Genomic DNA, 20333 nt, shown 5'->3' with positions numbered 1-20333 from the left:
CTTGTATTTACCTATCAGCTATTACGCAAAATCAGTTAACTTACAAACAGAAAAATCCTGATTCAGGACCAAAAGTGAGCAGAAGAAGAGTACTGCGCTTAGCTACCTACTTAACCATCCTCTACGCAGCTCCTGCTTGGAGAGCAACCACGGAAATGATAGGAACCCACAATAAAATACAAAGTTCATGCGGAAAGGTAGCAATCAGAGTCTTCAGTGTATTCCGAACTATTTCCACTGACGCAGTAGAACTACTTGTCAACTGTCTATCCATAGATTTGCTAGTGACAGAACAACGTATTCGACAAAACTACGACTCGAAACACCATCATGTTTGGATGACAATAGCGATGGGAAAACACAAACAAATGTATGAGAACACTAATTCAAAACTTATGTAGCAAAGACGACGCCTAGCATACACTCTTCTAATGTCATATGGAAATATTCCAGAGAGAAATAAACACCATCTTTTCTGCTGAAAATCTTTTGCCGGGTTCTGATAGAAACTTTTGGCCACGATGATAAAAGACGTGCTTAAATAAAGTAAAAAGTAAATACACACCTTCAAAAAAGAATTTGGAACTATTTTTCCGCATGTGTCGAGGGATTTTTAGCAATTTTGGGCGGTTAGTTCGTCAAATGTTTGTTTTTGAAAGGTTTCATTAGCATGAGAGAGATTTCTGTTAGATGAGGACGTTATAGCATTCGTAGACGCATATTTTGAGGAGAAAGACGGCAACTATCATTTGAAAGGATTAAAAAGGTTAAATCAACAAAGGAAAAAGTATATAAACTCCACAGAAGGCTATGTTGCAAAATAAAAATGATTATCGACGAAAATGACTTGTTTATTTTTTAGGTTAGAAACTTTTTAGGAGGCCTCGTATGTTTTATGCATTTTAATTCACAACTACGTTTTGAATAACTAAAAACAAACGATAGTATACGATACGTGATAAAATAATACCATTGGAGAGCCACATTTCACAAAATAACGTTTTTTCAATAAAAATAAATTTTCGATTAAACTTTTGATCAAGGGAATGATTAAACCGATTTCTAGAGTTAAGTACAGTACGAAATAACCGATTTCGACAGTTGTTTTTCTCGTTTTGTTCGACTGTTTGTCACATTTTTTACGCAAAAATTGTCTTGCGCAATCACCTTTATATCAGTATGTATATGTAGATATTCTGTGTATTTATTTACCTCCAATGCTAGTAGGTAAATAAATGAATATGTTAATAAACTTACAGACTGTGTAGTTTCATGTCGAGTGCGGTACCTATCTGTTATAAAATTGGTTGCGGTGCTGTGCGGGAAGTCGCCTTAAATCTAACACGTGTGGGGCGGTATGAAAAAGTGTCAAGCTTATGGTAAGGAAGTCACTTTATACCGGAAATAAATTTTTTTTCCTAGTTTACAGAATTTTTCATGCATTTATTTAAATTGTGATAATTTTGATTAGAAACGTTCCTATTTTTTGTAATAATTGAAATATAAACTAATTTCAGTCCTGAAATTTGGTTCTTTGCCCTGGGATTTAATTTTTCGACTCTTACCGAAAAATGTTTCTATATTTTCTTTTTTGGACGTTTATTTACTTCTTGTGCTTACTATTAAGAAAGGGGGTTGGTTTGGTGATCAACAGGATTAACAAAATTTGTTTATTGAATCAGTTTGCCATTTTTCACCTGAAGTATACGTCTTTAAAAAATAATTTGCAGAATTGCTTAAACATTGCAAATTATTGAATAAATTTCATTAATATATTGAAATGTGTTTGAGGTACAATATGTATTCAAATACAGTCATTCCAAATTAAAATAAAAAAAAAGGAAATTCACTATAAACTTTGCATTTTTAAAATAGAATGTTAGAATTTTTTGAAAACCCTCGTCAAGAAGATTTAGATGGAAAATCTATCTAATTATCTAGATACAGAATAAAATATAAAACTAAAAATTTGGTTATTCGTATTCCTTACATATATTTTGAGGTTATACGAGAAAAGTGTTGATACAAAAGGGGTAGAATTTTAAATTACCTACAACATTAATGTTTAATTTTCTACCATAAAACGCAAATTCAAATAATTTACTACAGTTCGCCCGGAACTCATTTACCTTCTATTTTGTTTAGTCCCGTCCTTTTCCAATAGATTTCGTCTACTATTATTTTTCTTTTCACTAGCTTTAGCTCTTGTCTAAATGCACAAAATGCCACATTTAGGCAATCTAAGAAAACAGCTAATCTACGTTAAACTGCCGGCCGTTGGGTAAACAATTGCGTTTCTCGTATGTTACTCTGTTAGCTTTTCTTGGCTTTTCCGCTAGTGAGAGTTGTTTCGAATTGTTTTTTTGTTTCATAGTGTCAAAGAAGAAAGAAAGCTGTAGCTGAATATTTCCGAAGTTTTATTTCTCAGTTTGCAAGTAAGCATTCAAGCAATTTACAAAATGTAGGACATTTTTGTCTGTTAAATCACGGCAGTTATATTTGAACATTAGTTTTAACTGTTGCGTTCATGTTTATTAAAACATTCTAAGGTTGCAAAGTGATAACCCAGTGGTAGGTATAAGGACAAACAAATTTTGATTGAAAGAGCTTTAGTCAAAATCCTGCTCAGTTTCCACAAGTTTCCAATATACTTTATTCACCCCTGGCCTACTTTGGACAAAAAAATGCATAGTGGAAAAAAGACGATGATGTTTCCGAAAAGAAAACTGCACTTACAACAAAAATATTTGTTTTCCCCACGGCGCGTGTTTTGATATTTTATTAAGGCCGCTTAACATGATGCAATACAACGTGCAAAAAATTGTCTGCTATATTGCACGTCGCTTGACATTATGTAAGTCTCTTGCCTTTGTATCATGGCTGCCAATAACTAAAATTCCCCTAGTAAAATTTAACAAATTCCTAACCTCAATAACAAAACTAAGTTTTACGAAAGCCAGTTGATCTGTTAAGTCAAAAGTAACTAGATTTCTGGGATTGCATTTCACGTTGTAATAAATCATGTCAAACGGCCTTTAGATTGCTTAATAGTACTAAGATTATGTAATAGTACAGAGAGAAGTTGCTATGTTAACAACCGCCCTAAATTTGGTTTACATTTCACGAAATTTAGGCATCTAGGTAACTAGCAAATGAATTTTTAAATTAACATTAACAGCAACTAACTGTGGTTTATTCGTCTATGGAATACATTATACCATGGAACTTGGAAAAAATAATCTACTAGAGAACAATATATTATGTATATCGAATAGAAATTTTCTGACCTAAGAATATAGAAATGTAAAGTTGCAATGATTTTACCTAAATATAACTAATTGTTATTGACTACTAGTTAATGATTGAAATTCTATTGAAACTTTTGATAAATTCGAATTTAACGCATAGAAAACATTTGTGGCCTCGATATATGCTGTCTGAACGAACTTGGTGACAGCATAAGCACCAGGAAGTAGACATTTAACTATATAAGATTATGTGGTACTACATATAATGGCAAATTACTAACTAGCGTTTGAAAGCAATCAATCAATTCAAGAAAATTATTATTAAATTCATTTTTGAGGTTATTTTTCTACTCACATGCGTTAAATTTCGAAAACAAAAACCGATAGATAAAAACTGTTCTCATTATTAATGTTCGGGGTCACGAATATCTTAAAAAAAACCTGTTTGATATTATGTGTTATTGCAGATACAAATACTAAAAAAGTGTAATGCACTTTCACTGTCTGTACTAAACTGGGGAAAAAGTAAATATTTATATTGATTTGTTAACGAATACATTAAAATATTTTGAAATAAATATAGACGTCTATTTGAAGTGAATGCACCCATACACAGATTTAGAATTGAGATAAATAATATGAAATTAATAATTTAAGCAGATATAAATAATAATAATCTTTATTGTATCTCAAACATTGTACGAATTTATATATTCTAAATGTTCTTGATTTTAGGTCTCTTCTGATTTAAAAATTTCTTCCTTTTTATAATTTTTCAAAGTCAGATGGAAGATGGAAATTTGATGTTTCGAACTATTTTACTCATTATCAAAAGGTCTAAAAAATAAGAAATTAAATAAAAATGTTGAATTACATATCGTCGAAAAGGTCGATTGACATCACGCTCATCAATGTAGATATAATTCAATATTCATCGACCTTTTTTGTTTTTGTTTGATGTTGTCTTCAGTTCGGGTCTTTACTCGAACATGAGGTTGTTATACCACTCTGATGACGGTTAATAACGTCGAAACTAATCAGTGGTTACAACCCTATCCTTGCAATTGCTAGCTATTGGGCATGTTTGTATCGATAAAAAAAGGTCAATGAACATCACGCTCTTGAGGAGCTGTAACTCAATATCCATAGACCTTTTTTGTCGGTATCAACATCCCCAATGGCTCGCAATTGCAAGGAAAGGGCTATAGACCAGATAGTTCACTGGGAAATGTGTAACTATATGAACCAAATAACTGCGCTATTTGACGTTGTCTAAGTTCGGGTTTCTACTCGAACGTGAGGTTGTTATACTACTCTGATGAGGGTTAATAACGTCGAAACTAGTCAGTGGTCATAAGTAACTGCTTTAGTATGTCAAAGTAATATGCCGCGTTCATGGTTGTATTTGATTTCTTAAATTCAACCAAAAGGACCGCCTAGTTCCAAAATATTGTATCTTTTTTGTGGTTTTCGTGACCTTTGCTTTTTTACCACGGTCACTCGTTTCTAATGCCACTCCATGGATTCTCTTTTGGATGTTCGATCATAGTAAAAGATCATAGTTTCATCACATTCTTTGTTCCCACTTACAACCTTCTACTCAACGCTGTTTGTATCCTGCGTCAAGAATTCGATTAACTCACCTTGCACCAATTTAAAAGCTCTCGTTGGATCCTTAGAATTCGCATAAATGACTGTCTGTGTGGCAATTTTGTTATTTTTAAGCGCCGGCCACAATTTCCTGCACTAATTTAAAGTTTTCTGAACCAGTCAGCAACACAGGACCCCCCGCGCATGGGTCATCTTCTAACGATTCTCATCCCCAGCGAAACAACTTAGACCAATTTTTAATTGTTGAAACTTTGCGAAAAAATTGATAAGACTTGTCACTGATGCGTGCATAAAGATTTTTGCGAACACACTCTATTTACTATAGGATGAGGCCAAAAACCGAAGTACTTTTACACTCCAATTCGGTTCTACCTCTCTAATATGTCCCAACATTGAATCCAACCATTTTTTGGGCTTCCAGGTTAGGTTAGGTTAGGTGAGGTTACCTCCTTCTTTGATCCTTTTAATACAACTGTTCTTCGGCATCCTAACCTAACCTAACCATCTTACTCTTCGATCTTTTATATAACTTCTAGTGATGGAAGTTTATATAGATTCTTGATGGCATGTTTAAATTTCCACATATGAAAACCGACTGTATATCATATGTTTATGATTAATTTCCCTTTGATGCGAATTTCATTAATTTAACTGACCCATTGAGAGAAAAGAATGTTTTAAAACTTCATTTTTATATGATATTATAGGCACAAGTCGTCGAATTGGAAAAAAATTCTTTTACAACGGAAACATCTCGTAATTATGTTTGAATAATTTGAAAAAATCGAATTTTGAATAATATATTGCGCATAGATTTTTTATTGTGATTTACAATATGCAATAGATAGTCCAGTCAACATCTTCAAAAATGTGAAAAAGGTGTTTTGAGGATTTTACAGAAATTAAGACGAAAAAAGGCGTTTTGTTTTTTCTTTGTAACTCGAGAAATATTAAGAGTTAAGAAATTTAATAGAAAGATTCGTAAAGAGAAGGAAATATCCAATAAAAAAGTTTTATTCCCGGAACTCTATCTACATCATCAATCATTTTAATTTAACGTCGAAAATAGGGCTCCGCGCGTTCGTTACGGAATGAGCGTATCGCCTCTGAAGACAGCAGCACACCGCAATGAATAATTCTTTTTATGCACTAAATATTAATTTAAAAATTTGGAAAAATTATTCTGTCGTCTAAACATTTCAAACAATAAGGTCCCGTTGGAATTAAACTGTTATATTTTTAGGAGCTTTATTACTATTTTTCACGTTTTGAAGATGTTGACTAGACTATAGAAGTAAAATTTGAATAATAACATAATTATATCCCGTTTTTATAATAAATTTCGTTTGGTATTGTCCTTGCGGAGAACAAGCTTTCAGATAACGTGTTTTTTATATCGACACGTGTATTCTAACATGAAATTTACTTCTTGTTTCTTCTTATTTAACGAGTTTTTAATTATAACTTGACACCCCCGTTAATTTTGCATCTAATAAAAATGTTTTCAAGAAATAGTAAGTAGTTATATATATATTGGGTGTACAATATATTAAATGGGATTTTGATTTGTAAAATAAATTATGAAAATTATTACTAGGCGTTTTACAATCGATGTTTTTTACTTAATTTTAATTACTTTAAATAATAACAGAAATCTATTCATTATTGTTGATTTAGTCCAACCTGAAAGGATATTAATACTATTACACTACAAAGGACAATGACAGCTAACAGTGTTAAAAGTGATTGTTTACGTGGAAAATATTTTTTGACGCGGTTTTGTGATTATTTGAATATTAAAATGCATTTTGAAGTTTAATGTCATTCCAAATTTGTCTATTTTATTATTAAAATAGGGCAGTTATACAAAAAACACTGTGTGAAATTTGTGTTTAAAGTGATTTCATTTTCACTCACAAAATAAAACATCACTTTTAACGCTCACATCATAAATAATTATTTGTCATGTATGATTTCAGAAATAATTTATTAATTTTCAAAACTTGCCTAGTACGAACCCAGGGCCGGATTATAAGGCCCGGGGCTAAAATAATGACGGGGCCCCCTTAAGAAATTCGAAAACCCGGAAAAATTCACAAAATAATATCAATACGTTAGATTTGTGGTATAAACACATCAAAAAATACAGAATGATCTCCAAATGATGGGGCCCTCTTGGACCTGGGGCCCGAGGCTATAGCCCCCCAAGCCCCTAGCTTAATCCGGCCCTGTACGAACCATGTCAAAATAAAACTAAGCAATACTCAAAGTAACTCGAACCGAATCTGTTGTTCATTTCATTGGTAACAGAAAGGCAACAGAAAAATATCAGTTTTTGCCATTTACATCTGAAATCGCTTCAATATTTTTTTTACCAAAACATCACTTTTTCGTTAAATTCTGTAAGTAGCTCAAAGTTATCATCAATCATTTTTCCGAAGTGGCCTTTTGAAGTTAGTGTTGACAGCTGAATCGAGTAAAATGTCAGGGAAATGTGTTGATTCTTCCGACTTATTTTGTTCAAAGACCGAAAGCGGTCAGTGGCCGTTTAAAACATCCACAACGCGTTCTGTGCGCCTCGCGTTTGCCAGACCTAACTTAACCGAACCCGAATGAATTTACTTTAGATTAAGAAGACGTTTGAAGAATAATAATCGTTTCGTGACAAAGTAGTACAACTCTCATAGTTTGAATAAATGTAATGGCAACGTTTTTATATGTTTTATATCCATATAGTCAATAGTAAATATAACTAACCTAACCCAATCTAACCTAACCTAACCTAACCTAACCTAACGTAACCTAACCTAACTTTTTACATTAAAACGACTGTTAATAATTTATATTAACTATTGACTATAAGGATATAAAACATATATAAAAACGTTGTCATTAAACATTTATTCAAACTATGAGTGTTGTACTATTTTGTTACCAAACTATTATTAATAAACAGCATTATATTACGTGAACTAACGTCTTCCAAATCTAAAATAATTTCATTCGGGTTCTAGCTGTATCAGAACAGCCACAACGCGTTCTGGCAAACGAAAGGCGCACGGAACGCGTAGTGGCTGTTTTAAACGGAAACTGGCCGTTTTCGGTCATATATATATATACCCCTAAAAGCCAAAAAACTATTACACCTTCAATTAAGTAGTGCTATCGTGCATTTTTTAACCTGGATATTCTCAATCAGGATGGGTGCTGCTGTATCTTATGTCACAGAAATTTGACCAGTTGATTTAATGGACAACGCCTTTTGTAAATCAATATCAATCACATAAGCGACTGTAATTTTAGCTTGGACAATGTCAAAGGCTTTTTGGGAAAATGGAAACATACGATAAAAACCGCGGAGGTGTCTTCTGTAACAAAAACCCTCATTCGGAAAAAGTTCCTATCCCTTCTTCAGCTTATGGTGTATGATTAACCAATTGGAGACTAATGATCCAACAAGATATTTGCCCAAAGAAAAAGCTGAATTCTTAAGTTTAAGACTGAAATAGTGAAATCTGCTTAAGACGGGAGTTAAAGTTATACAGTAAACGTCACAGTTCATATGTCGATTTATTTTCTAAAGAAAACGACTTAGTGTACTGTAATGACATTGAGGGCTGTATATGCGAAGTAAAACTGTGAAAACTTATCAAGTCTGCAGGGGAATTATTTCCTGATTAGGGTATTAGGAGTTTCTAATTTGTTAAATTTGCACAGCGATTGAGGGAGTAGACAGAATTCTGCTGGTTCATGCTGATGGCAGCAGGCTTTTTATTGGTCGGTTTAAGGTAGTTTTTGTGGCAGTCGCATATACTATCTTTGAGCGAATAAGTACTTGATAAAATGCATTAAACATATATAATCAGATCCCCAGAATTTGCTTGTAATTATTCTCACAAGGCGGTACGTACTGCTTTAAGTTTTTGTGAAAAATCATTCCAAGAAATCCGATGTTATCGGCATAGTTTAAACAATTTTTATTAAGCTTTAATTCTGGTACGTAGGATCTTTTTTAGAAAGAAAATTCTAAGTTGAAATTTGCAGTTAAGTTGAGTTAAAGTTTCTTAGACGCGTTGAATCGAGTGGATGCCCTTGTCCATGGAAAATATTACCAGGTCGTAAACATATGATCTGTCTTTAACTAGTTTCGAGTGATGGTTTAATATATTATTGATAGCAATGAGGATCTCCGTTGGTTTGTTGTTTTGAGGTTGAAGTGAATGAGGAGTTTTAATATAGCTATGGTGCCAGGTTGTGTTGAAAGCTTTTGTGATATAGATATCACAAGGGAACAAAATTTTTCGCCTCTATTTATAGTTATTTTTCAGTCAGTTTCTCTTATTATTAACCAGTAAACTCTCAACATATTTTCATCCCAAAATACCTGATGACGTTCTTCAAAAATCCTCATATATCCATGAAAACAATCTACCTATTCTTAAATCATACTTCATAAGTTGTTAGGGAAAAAATATTATTGCAGTAAATGGATCTTCAATGGAAGATTCACTTCTATCTGTTGAAATTTTTTTAATAAGTCAACCTCGACATTTTCAATATTTGCACTTTCTCTTGGACAACCTTTTTGAACAGCTTTTTCACTGACATATAAGAGACTCTCAAACTCTTTTATAACTTCACGGATCTGTTGGCCAACAAATATTTCCTTTTTTTATGAAATTTTCTGAAATATTGTTTGCAATTTAATTTTCTTACGTACACAATGACTTAGTATTTTATTTTTCTTACCAGTCTTTATATTCATTCTCGGGTAAAAAATGGTTTTACACTTGTTGGGAAGTTCGTACATGGTATCTCTTCTTCACATTCGGCTATAGCACTGTAAATGCTTCTGCGTGAAATATTTTGGTTTTGAAAATGAGAAGTATGTGAGGCTTAGCGCCCTTTCACACCAAACGAATCCGAATCAATCAGAATCACTCCGAATCAAGTTGAATCTGATTGACCAAGATTCGGCTTCGAGCGCTCCGTTTAAATGTGAAGGGACTCTTTTCCCGCCTTCAGACCGGACGAATCTGGTTCAATCAGGTTTGATTCGAGGTCGCACTTGATTCAACCTGTCAGATTCCTCGTCCGGTCAGTCTTGAATCAACAACCATACGAGATGGACGTGGAGTTATTAATTTTATAAGTTAAAGAAAATAGTGCGATTTATGACGCATTGATTCAGCTGGTGTGAAAGAGTGGAGATGACGAATCAGATTCAACTTGATTCGGAGTGATCCAGATTGATTCGGATTCGTTTGGTGTGAAAGGGGCCTTAGGGATCTGTTCAGTCAAATTAAAAATGCTTTTTCCGCTTTCCCACTTTTTGATACAGATGACATTAAAAAGAACTAACTAACTAATGTCAAGAAAATAAACAATTTTTTGTTTACAAAGTCATTTTGATATTTTATTATTACAACCTATTTTTGAACTTCTAAATGATGTGTCAAAATTATTAAAACATACTTTATTTGATATTCATATGTATGGCTTTCGCTTCCATATTACTTTGTTGTAATTCAGTCCTCTTTTGGTGATTATCTATATGTTGTATGTCGTTAGGCAAAAGGCCAATAGAGAAAAGAAGAAGAAGAATCTATAATTTGTTATTGATAGTCCATAGTTTTTTATCAAGGTTACTACAATAATAGGAGGTGCGCATGTTTTTGTAAACAAACGATCAGCTACTAGAACACCAGCTACGTCATTATGTTTACATTTTTATTTTGTTTATATTTTTATGTCAAACAGAACCTCACTAACATTACGTTCGAGTTAGTTATGAGGATGTGTGTTATCTCTTGCTGATTTGGCTGTACAAACGAATATATTTCTAACTAACGAATTCACAGCTGTGAAGAACCGGTTACGTCACTTGTCAACTGCGTAGCTTGTTATTGTCAAAAACCTTCTATTATGCTAGTAACCTTGGTTTTTATTATGCTCCAATTTCACAATCAGTTGCTTATTATTTGTTCAGTAGAGCTCTTCAACGTACTCGGCCCTTTTTCATTTTGTTTTCTTCACTTAACATTTCTTTATTCCTGCTTTCACAGAAATTCATTTTAAGTTGATATCCCCTTTCTATAAATACGTCAGTATATATATAATTTTTGTTTTTTATCATTTCGTCATTCAATTTATGACATAAAATTGATCCAGTTACTAACGTAATGCGTTCGACATTTTTACAACTGTTTGGTCACAAGTGATCATAATACTTAGTCTAAAATAAATGTTGTACTGATTAACGTTGAAATAGTCTATATAGAAAAAGCATGTTATTTAATGGACGTTTTTAAAGTCAGGGAAGTATCTAATAACATAACCTATCTTCGTTTTTTGTATTTCTTTACACTTTTCGTATCCGTGGGGTAAATTATAAACACTATCTCTTACGTTCATAATTTATTTATACACTTAACTTATAATAATTTACTTATAAATAGCATTTGAATAATTTTTGCGATTCCTTTTCACTACGACTATTTATTTAAAAATAAAACTAAACTGCGTTTATACAAATCATTTATATACCTAAATAAAGTTCACAAAATTCTAGAACAAAAAGAAACACAAGAAATAAATAAATATGTTTACCTAGAAATTATTTAAAGAAATACTGTAATAATCCGCCTACTATAATAAAAAGCTCTTCAAAGGGGCGACCACCATTTATAAAAAACAGATGAAAGGCGCTGCGCGAATTCGCTGAATTTTAATATTTCATTGTAGCTGGACAGCATTGTAGCTGTTTCTTATCAGTTTTTGTTCAGCACGGATCGAGATTATATTTGTTTTATTGGGCATTTTCAAACTATTATTGAAGATGGAATAGCATGTAAACAGATCTTCAAGTTTAACAAGGTAGCAAATTGTTAGAATAACTGCTCTTATGGAAGACGGGAGCATTCAGAACTCAATTGTGTTTCGGGTGGTTGCGTCGACAAACGATTTTTAAGACTGCAAGACGAAGAAGACATGGAACGGCAAAACAGCTTTAACAAGAGTTGCTGAAGCTCGAAATATGAGAGTAGCTTCAGAAACCGTGAGAAATGTTTTAAGAAATGCTGAAATTAGCACCAGAGTAGCTGACACTACTCATCAACTAACTAGAGAACACCGTGCAGCTGGGTTAAGATTTGCACCAGATCAAGCGAAATGGAATACTCAAGATTGGAGTGAAGATTTTCTTATGACCTTCAGACTGGAGAATATCTGTTTATAGAAGAGATAGTCGAAGGTGTCCTTGTAATAGAAGACAAATTTTGGAGGAGGAGCTATTATGTTGTGAGGTGATATATCTTTAAAGGCTTATACAGAATTGGTTAACTGTTCATATGTACATTACAGAGATTTTCGAACCACATGTTTAGGCTTTGTGTTGTTGTATTATTACACCAATACCTTCAACAGATAGATATTGTAATTTTAGACTGACCTGCCATCAGCACGGACTTAAATCCTATTGAACGAACGGAATTCGGGCCTCTTGAATTCTCTCTTACTCAGTTTCAATTATATTATGTTTCCTAACATTATAGATAGATTAAAGTATTACCATCGCCTCAAAATATATCTATGGTTGTATTAATTTTCATTAGACTTTTGTTGTAACTATAAAAAATAATAAAATTTTATAATATTGTGTAGATAAGTATTAAATTATCTAAATCAAAATCGATGTAAAATAAGTTATATTACAGAAATTCGGCATTATACATTTACGAAAAATCGTTTTATGATTCTTATTTCCCAAATAAACTATAAGTATTTTATTGTTATTATAAAAGACTCATACACTTTGTCAGATTAATATACAGGGCGCGCGTAAAGTATCGAAACATATTTTCTCTACAATCGCCATGAAAATCACTTATAAATGGATAGATTATTTTTAATATTAATTATATCGAATACATCACACGATATACGAATCCCTTTTAAACTTTCCTGTCCTTCAATCAGAAAGTAAGGAAGATTAATTAAGAACCCCAAAAGTATAAATAACCCGGCGTCAAATCGACACTGCACTGAACAATCTGCGCTAGACAGAAGACTCAGTACTTCTCGTCGAAACCATGCTAGATATAGAAATCATTTTGAATAATGTCCAGCATCCATCCTTGGATAAATCCACGATTGTCTTGTTGAAAGTTTCGGCGACTACACATTCTTATCGTCGTATCTGACACTTAACGTTAAGAAGATCAAATATATCTTTGCCATCAAAGCTGAAGCGCCCATTGAACAACTAAATGTAGAAACTGAAAGACTGGAAAGAGTTTATGAAGATCAAGAAGCTTTTCTTTAACAGCAAATTGAGCTTGGAGCTAAGAACGCGGATGCTCAAATGCTCTATATTTCTAATCCTCGTGTATGGTGTAGAAGCTTGGATCCTCAACGCATATTTTGAGCGATGACTAGAAGCATCCGCAATGTAGGATAAGAGGCTCGGAATATAGGATCCTATAGTTCGTAATCCTAGGAAAAATTGTGAGGAAAAGATCTATTGGAACGAGAAGGATTTCTTGGCTTAGGAACCTGCGAATTTTTTTTAATGTAGTACTATCAACTGACCTATAGAAGGATGCAGCTTCCGCAATCTTCGAAATGGTACTTGAAGAAATCGCCGAAAAGGATTATATTACATTTATTTTTTTAAAAGCACTTGAATGAAGTTGCATAGACCTGAAAATCATAGAAAAAGAAACTCAATAATGTCAGTATCCTTTATATTTTTGAATATAATACAGTTCAATCGAAAAGTAAGTTATTTGAAGCTACGTACTGATCTGAAAATTCGTATGTGCATGCACGCTGTGCACGTAAAATTGCTCAAGTGAGTACAAAGACAAATGATAGTACGTGTATGCATTTGCGCGTACGAACGATATCCGTGGCTTGTCGGTGAACATGAAAAAAATTGGTCATCGTTATATGATGCAAAACTTAGATTTACATTTACATTTGATATACAATCCGAACTACATTCTAATCTGGGTGAGCCTGATCTTCGATATCAACAGTAATATATTGGGTAGCAGAGTTTAAACGAGACCGTACGACCTACGAAGACCAGCATCGCAGTGGTCGACCAAATGAGATAACGACACCAGATATATTGTAGAAAATCCACAAAGCGGTACTGGATGATGGTCGACTGTAAGTGCGCGAGCTGGCAGACATAGTAGGCATTTCAAAAATACGGTATATCGCATATTAACTGAAAATTTGGATATGAGAAAGCAATGTGCAAAATGGGTGCCAGTTAGCGTCGTGAAGATGCTTCCATCGAGTGTTCCACAGAAATAAAGCCAAATTTTTGCACCGTTTCATAACTATGGAAGAAACGTGGGTCCATCACTTTACATTTGAAACCAAAGGACAATAAAAACAATGGACTGAAAAGGGAGAACCGGCAAAGACTGTTCCATCTGCAGATAAGATAATGGCGTCGGTTTTTTGGGTTACGCGATTGGATAATTTTCATTAACTATATTGAAAAAGGAAAAACTATCAAGGGCGAGTGTTATGCGAACTTATTGCAGCATTTACGCGATGGAATCAAGTAAAAACCGCCGCATTTGACTAAGAAGAAAATGTTGTATCATCAAGACAATGCACCAGCTCACATATCCGTTATTGCAGTGGCCAAAATTAATTAATTAAAGTTTGAATTGCTACTTCATGCACCCTATTCGCCAGATTTAACCCCCTCTGTTTATTTTCTGTTCCCTGACTTAAAAAATGGTTCAGTGATCAAAGATTTCCCAACAATTAAGAGATGATGTAGGTTGTTAATAAATATATTTTCTTCCATAATTTTTGTTGGCCAGGTACGTCTGGGACTATCCTCGTTGTATAGTGAATTTTTTCAATCTCTATGTTCATTTATAGTAGCTATATTCACTTGGAGACTTTCTTTACTCATGAGAAATGATAATATTAACAAACTTCTCGAATTTAGAAAAAAATGCACTTTTTACCTCTAAGCTAACGATATTTTACCAAAATTGACGTTGTCGAAATATTAAACTCATATATATATATATATATATATATATATATATATATATATATCAATAATTTTAAATCGAACGTGGGTGTACATATATAAGTAATAAATAAAATTGTATATGGGTACATCCATAAAAGGATTAATATTTTCATCGATAAAACTTAATTTCATATTACCGCCAATATATTAAGAGAAAAATCTATAAATTGACTTAATTTATATTTTTTTGATTATTTGTTGTGTGGTGGTCCTGCCTATTTCGAACATGGGTGAGTTTTTGAACATTAGACATATATTTGTGAACACGAAAAACATTTTAATTTATGAAAACAAACAATTTAAATAACAAGAATTGATAATTTACAAAATAATCTATTATTCATTTATTAATATTTTTATTCGTGCTTTTATGAAAAAATAATTTTGTAAAAAATGGAACTTAAGGAAAATAATTACCGGTGCGATTGTGGAGCATACTTTGATTCAATAAAATTTTTGGAAAATATCGTAAAGAAGTGTAAATATCACTCTAAACAGTTTAGCAACTTCCAAAGTGATAAGTGATATAATAAGTCTTATTTTTTATTTCTTAGATCTTTTATATTGTTTTGTCGTTATTTTAGGACTCTCCTGATTGAAAAATAATTTTTTACCTATTTTGGAAACTATTTATCATTAAGAAGAGATCTAAAGACAAGACAATTCAATACAATAATAAATTAACACGTTAACTGCCAGTTTTAATTTGTAAAAACGCATACGCCTTGGACTATGAAACTCTGTCATATACCTGAACTTTGCGACAACGACTTTATTTGTAATTCTTGTAAAACCCAAGAAAAAAACAAAACAATAGTTGGAAATAACAGAGACATATTGTTTCTTCCATCATATAGATAAATAGAAAGAAGTTTATTCTAATTTTCTTTGAAAGAAAAGTGCATTTCCACCAAACGCAATGCATTCTGCAGAAGAATATAAACCAATCAAAAAGAAGTAAAACTAAAAACACTTTTTAAAAAAATTAATAAGAGTAGAACTAATATATTAAACATGGTTAATATGAGAAGTAAATATTTTCAATATCGGTTACGGTAATGTTTAAACAAAAACCACAACATTGCGGATGTAATCCATTATAATTCTATTTAGGCGATAGTTAAAAACTATCATTATTCTGTTTACTTAATCAACTGTCGTATTTAATCGATACGCTTGGTCAATGATTGGTCACGAATTGCAGGTTTTACTTCCTGTTATTTTTTATCGAAAATAAAATATATTTCGACGTCTGCCGTAATTGGTGTTTATCAAAATATTTGATATTAGAATTTCCTGATACTATTGTTGATATTAAATTATACAGAAAATATTTGTTACCGCATAAGGTTTTGCGAATATTTCACGAGCTGCAATTGATTGAGGAATTTAAAAGTTTTTCGGTCAGAAATAAATATAAAAATTAATAAAGTCATAATTTATAGTATTTAGGCTTTCGGAATCACCAAAAAACTTTGGAAATAATTGCAAACAGTGCCGTATGAAAATAATAATGATAGAAAGAAAGATTTATTGTCTTAATTTTACAATTTTATGGACAAAGCAAAACGAGTGCAAAAAGTAAGTGTTTACACGTCTAGTGCAATAAACACTTTTTACACGAGTTGCATAAAATATTTTTTATACATTCATGAAAAAAAAATGTTTTATTTAGGTGCAGAAGAATAAAAAGCGTAATTTAAGAGCATTCAGTAATTAGTTAACAATATTAACAACATTGAGAAAGTTAGAAACTAGTAATTAGGAATAATTTAACTCTCAAACATTATTTGTACCATTTTTTATTATTATTAATTCTACTTCTTGCTTTGTGCCTTCTCTAAATGTACTAGTACTTGTTATCATTTTCTTCAGCGTGAAATATTTATTTTGCAACATTGAATTTGTTTGCAAATGATTGCTTTACGTATCCTTCCGCTACTGTTGACGATTTTCATCCGCCATTCTAGTATATCTGCTCCAGTATCTGCAAAAAGTGTTGCGGATCAAGCAGTGATCTGTGTACAGATCAGGATTCAAAAATTTTGCAGTTTTGGACAGGATTTTAGCAAACTTTTTCACACCAACATTTTGGACAGTGCACTTTTCCTTTCGGTAATTGATAAAAAAACGTTTACGTGGAATATGACTGGGACGTCTATTTACGATATATATCGATCAAATTTAATCCTTCTTCAACCTCACCTTGTCAGTTTTTTGAACGTTGCACTTTTACAATTAATATTCTATCTATCAATTCCCAAAAAACTCAAGCCATCGTCTTCACACATCCCAATTACGTGCGCAAACATCAACCCCAAAACTTCTACTTGAGACTTTGGGGAGAGAGACTCGAAATCCGCAGAGAAACCGTCTATCTGGGTGTGAAATTCACTCACACACTCAGTTGGACATACATCCGCCCCATTATCGAATATAGAGCAAACGTCTTCAGCACCTTGCCCGAATATCTTCTCAAAAAACTCCTTACCCGCGAGCAGTCCATTCTCAGGTACCGCCTAAATGACCTCCAAACCCGCTATGTGATTCGTACCATCCAAACCAACTAACTCATCTGCGAAAGAAACCCTTGGGTCAACAATATGCGGCCCCTCGGCTCAAATCCCCAAAAAAAAAATCCCTTATCCGCCACTTCGACTGCTAGCAACAGCGTACGATGATCTCCCTGAAATCTACCTTAACTCATATCAATCAGATAAATTTCGACCCCCAACACCCCACCCTGTACAGTTCGGCGATCGTCGGTGTTGCAGGTTTTCTGCGGTTTCCCTGGTGAACCGGTTCTCCAGCAAAATGACGGACGATAGGGAATAATACAGTCGCAGATGTACCCGCCCACTTCAAATTAAATTTAAAATAAACAAAAAAAACAAAAATAAAAACGAGAAGGGCCGTTTTTGATTACAAGCTTCACTACGTTTTCAGATTTTCCAAAATCTCCCGTTGGAAGTAGTTAGGCAAACACAATCCAATGAAACGACCACAACCCCAGCCCTGCAGAGGACCTATCAGGGCCTACTCAAACAAGCCACACTCCTTACAAAAATCATCCTTATTCTACCAAACTTAGACCAACGAATCTCTCTCTCTTATTAATATTGAACTTCTATGTCGTCAATACTCAAGTAGTGGAGGTCATCTCTACGAAATGCCCCTGCGAAGCCAAATATTGCAGCGATGTACAACAAGTTATTTTAAAAATGTCTTACAAAAGCTAAACAATAATTACTGATTTACTTTATTCGTCAAATACTGGAAAAACGGAGCTTCTTCTTCTTCATAAATGCCATTAGTTTTTTGTAATTTTTTTAATATTAATATCTTCTTTTGTAGAAAGGCAAGCTCTCATCATTGAGTACTCAGACCAAAGTGATGAGGGTTTAATATCATTCGATCTTTTTGAAAAATATGCAAGAAGTACATTTTCTGTAAGATTTACAACTTTTTTATCGAAGCACTACTCTTTGAAACGATTAGAACGAGTTTATAATATAGTTTTCTTGATTTACTAGGTGATAAGTTTAATGACGCTGTATTTGCTATTTCACTAATTTCTGGTGAGGTTCCAACAAATTCTTCCTCATCACTATCATCTATTTTTCCAATAATGTTACTCATTTTTAAACTTTGTCAAAATGAATTTTTGACTGACATTTCTTGAACTGCAGAGTTGCATTATCCAAATCATAGTAGTCGTGATCGCGTGAGGCATCTACGTTTTTGTTTTCTTCTATCTTCTACACTATAATAAAACTGAAGAATCGGTGACTCTGTCCGTTGGTTTGTTTTTCAAAAAAATTATTGCAGGTGATAAAGGAAGTGTACTTTTGTTTGTACACGCTAAACTACAGGACGGATTTTCATAAAACTTTCACTAATTTCTTCAGCTTAGCCTGGAGCAACATTTAGGTAATATTTGATCAAAATTGGTGTACGAAAAACAAAGTTATGTTGATCTAAAATTTTGTTTGGCACTTCGCTTCGCAGCTGCCTTTAGCGTAATTTAGGCAACATGTAAGTAACTACCTATTTTGATTCGACCAAATTTCTACAGATGACACTTTATCAATTCGCGTAACAAATGAAGGTATACTGGCATAATTGTCACGGATTTTATTTTGTCTTTCATAGAGGTTAGGTTAGGTTTATAATATTATAGTAGATTGTTATTCATTTCAAATCTTTCTGAACAAATGGACAGTCGCGAAACTCGGCATCTATCCATCGTATTACGTATTACGCTGGACTGAATGCAGCGAACTTCTTCAATTAAATCAGTGATTAAGTTTTACAGTGCCGTGGATATAACGTGGGTTATCTTTGGTCATAGAAAGAGCGCGTACAACCCCAGATCAATAATAATACTGCAATACCGGGGATTGGAAAGTACGTAGTCAATTTTACTGGGTTGTTTATTAAGATAGCACTTATGCACTAGCCTCTTGGATTATATTTTTAATTATAATTAGTAGATTTTGCTTTAAATAAATCATTTCACAAATATTTTTTTATAAATAATATCCGGAGAAAGCTCATTCTTGTCAAAATAATACTAATTGATAATAACGCCATCTGCATAGTAAAATGTAAACTAAAAACAATTATTTTGCTTTTTTTATCAAATTCCTTAATTGAATCGAGTTCGTTATTTGATTATTAAGTAGCGAAACGACAATTAAAGTATCAAATGCATGTAATGTATGTAATACTCCTATATGGACAGTTCTTATGAGAAAAATGCCTCTAAGTTACGGTGCCGACAGTATTAATTTTCTCTCTCTGTCGTTCGAGACACTTTATCTATACTGCGCATGCTTCATGCGCGCAAAAGATGCGCAAAACTAACTGAAGCGCTCGGAGGAGAGAGAGGTAGAGAACGATACACTATTTGTTCCACTTATAGAAACTGTCCAAAGAGGAGTATTACATATATGATTAAATGACATCTACAATAAAAACAAATTGCTCTTTTTTACAATTTATTCTAAAAAAAGTACTCTGCTATTGCCCCAAATTTAAAGAACGAAATATAAAGATACGTATTTTAATAATTGATAAAAATATCTCTTCTAATCATTACATCAAATTCAATTTTGTGTCGCGGGATACAATAAACGTGCTTTGACGTCAAGTGAATATATAGAGCAGTTAGAAAATTGTCCTTGGACTTAACATAGTTCGCGAAGTGCTGCTAATCCTGCCGTGCAATTATTTTATCAAAACCTTCCTGTTTCTGATTTAGAACGTATAATAGATGCGATTTATATGGAGGCACGATAGAGGGAACTGAAAGAAATAATACATTTTTTCTACGTTCGTTTTTTTTCATTCATTCGCATTCATAAAGAATGTAATTTTTGAATCGGTCAAAAAAGTACCGTAAC

The 20333-nt window shown here is 32.9% G+C and overlaps 1 protein-coding gene across 2 annotated transcripts in view; it reads left to right on the top strand.

The window, feature by feature from the left end:
- The first annotated feature begins 1113 nt into the window (after positions 1-1113).
- Positions 1114-20333, top strand: part of LOC130898508 (polyamine-transporting ATPase 13A3-like) — a 43982-nt gene continuing 24762 nt past the window's right edge. Inside the window, exon 1 of one of the 2 annotated variants that reach the window (XM_057807864.1) lies at positions 1114-1379. In XM_057807864.1, the coding sequence (XP_057663847.1) occupies positions 1358-1379 (22 nt within the window). In that variant the 5' untranslated portion in view covers positions 1114-1357. Of the gene's footprint in view, positions 1380-14988; positions 15159-20333 lie in introns of those variants that run through there. The other variant, XM_057807865.1, reaches the window with a different exon arrangement.

This window comes from Diorhabda carinulata, chromosome 10 (assembly GCF_026250575.1).
Source record: "Diorhabda carinulata isolate Delta chromosome 10, icDioCari1.1, whole genome shotgun sequence".
Classification (NCBI taxonomy): domain Eukaryota; kingdom Metazoa; phylum Arthropoda; class Insecta; order Coleoptera; family Chrysomelidae; genus Diorhabda; species Diorhabda carinulata.
Note: the sequence above shows the minus strand (reverse complement) of the source record. Positions and strands in the feature narration are given on the sequence as shown.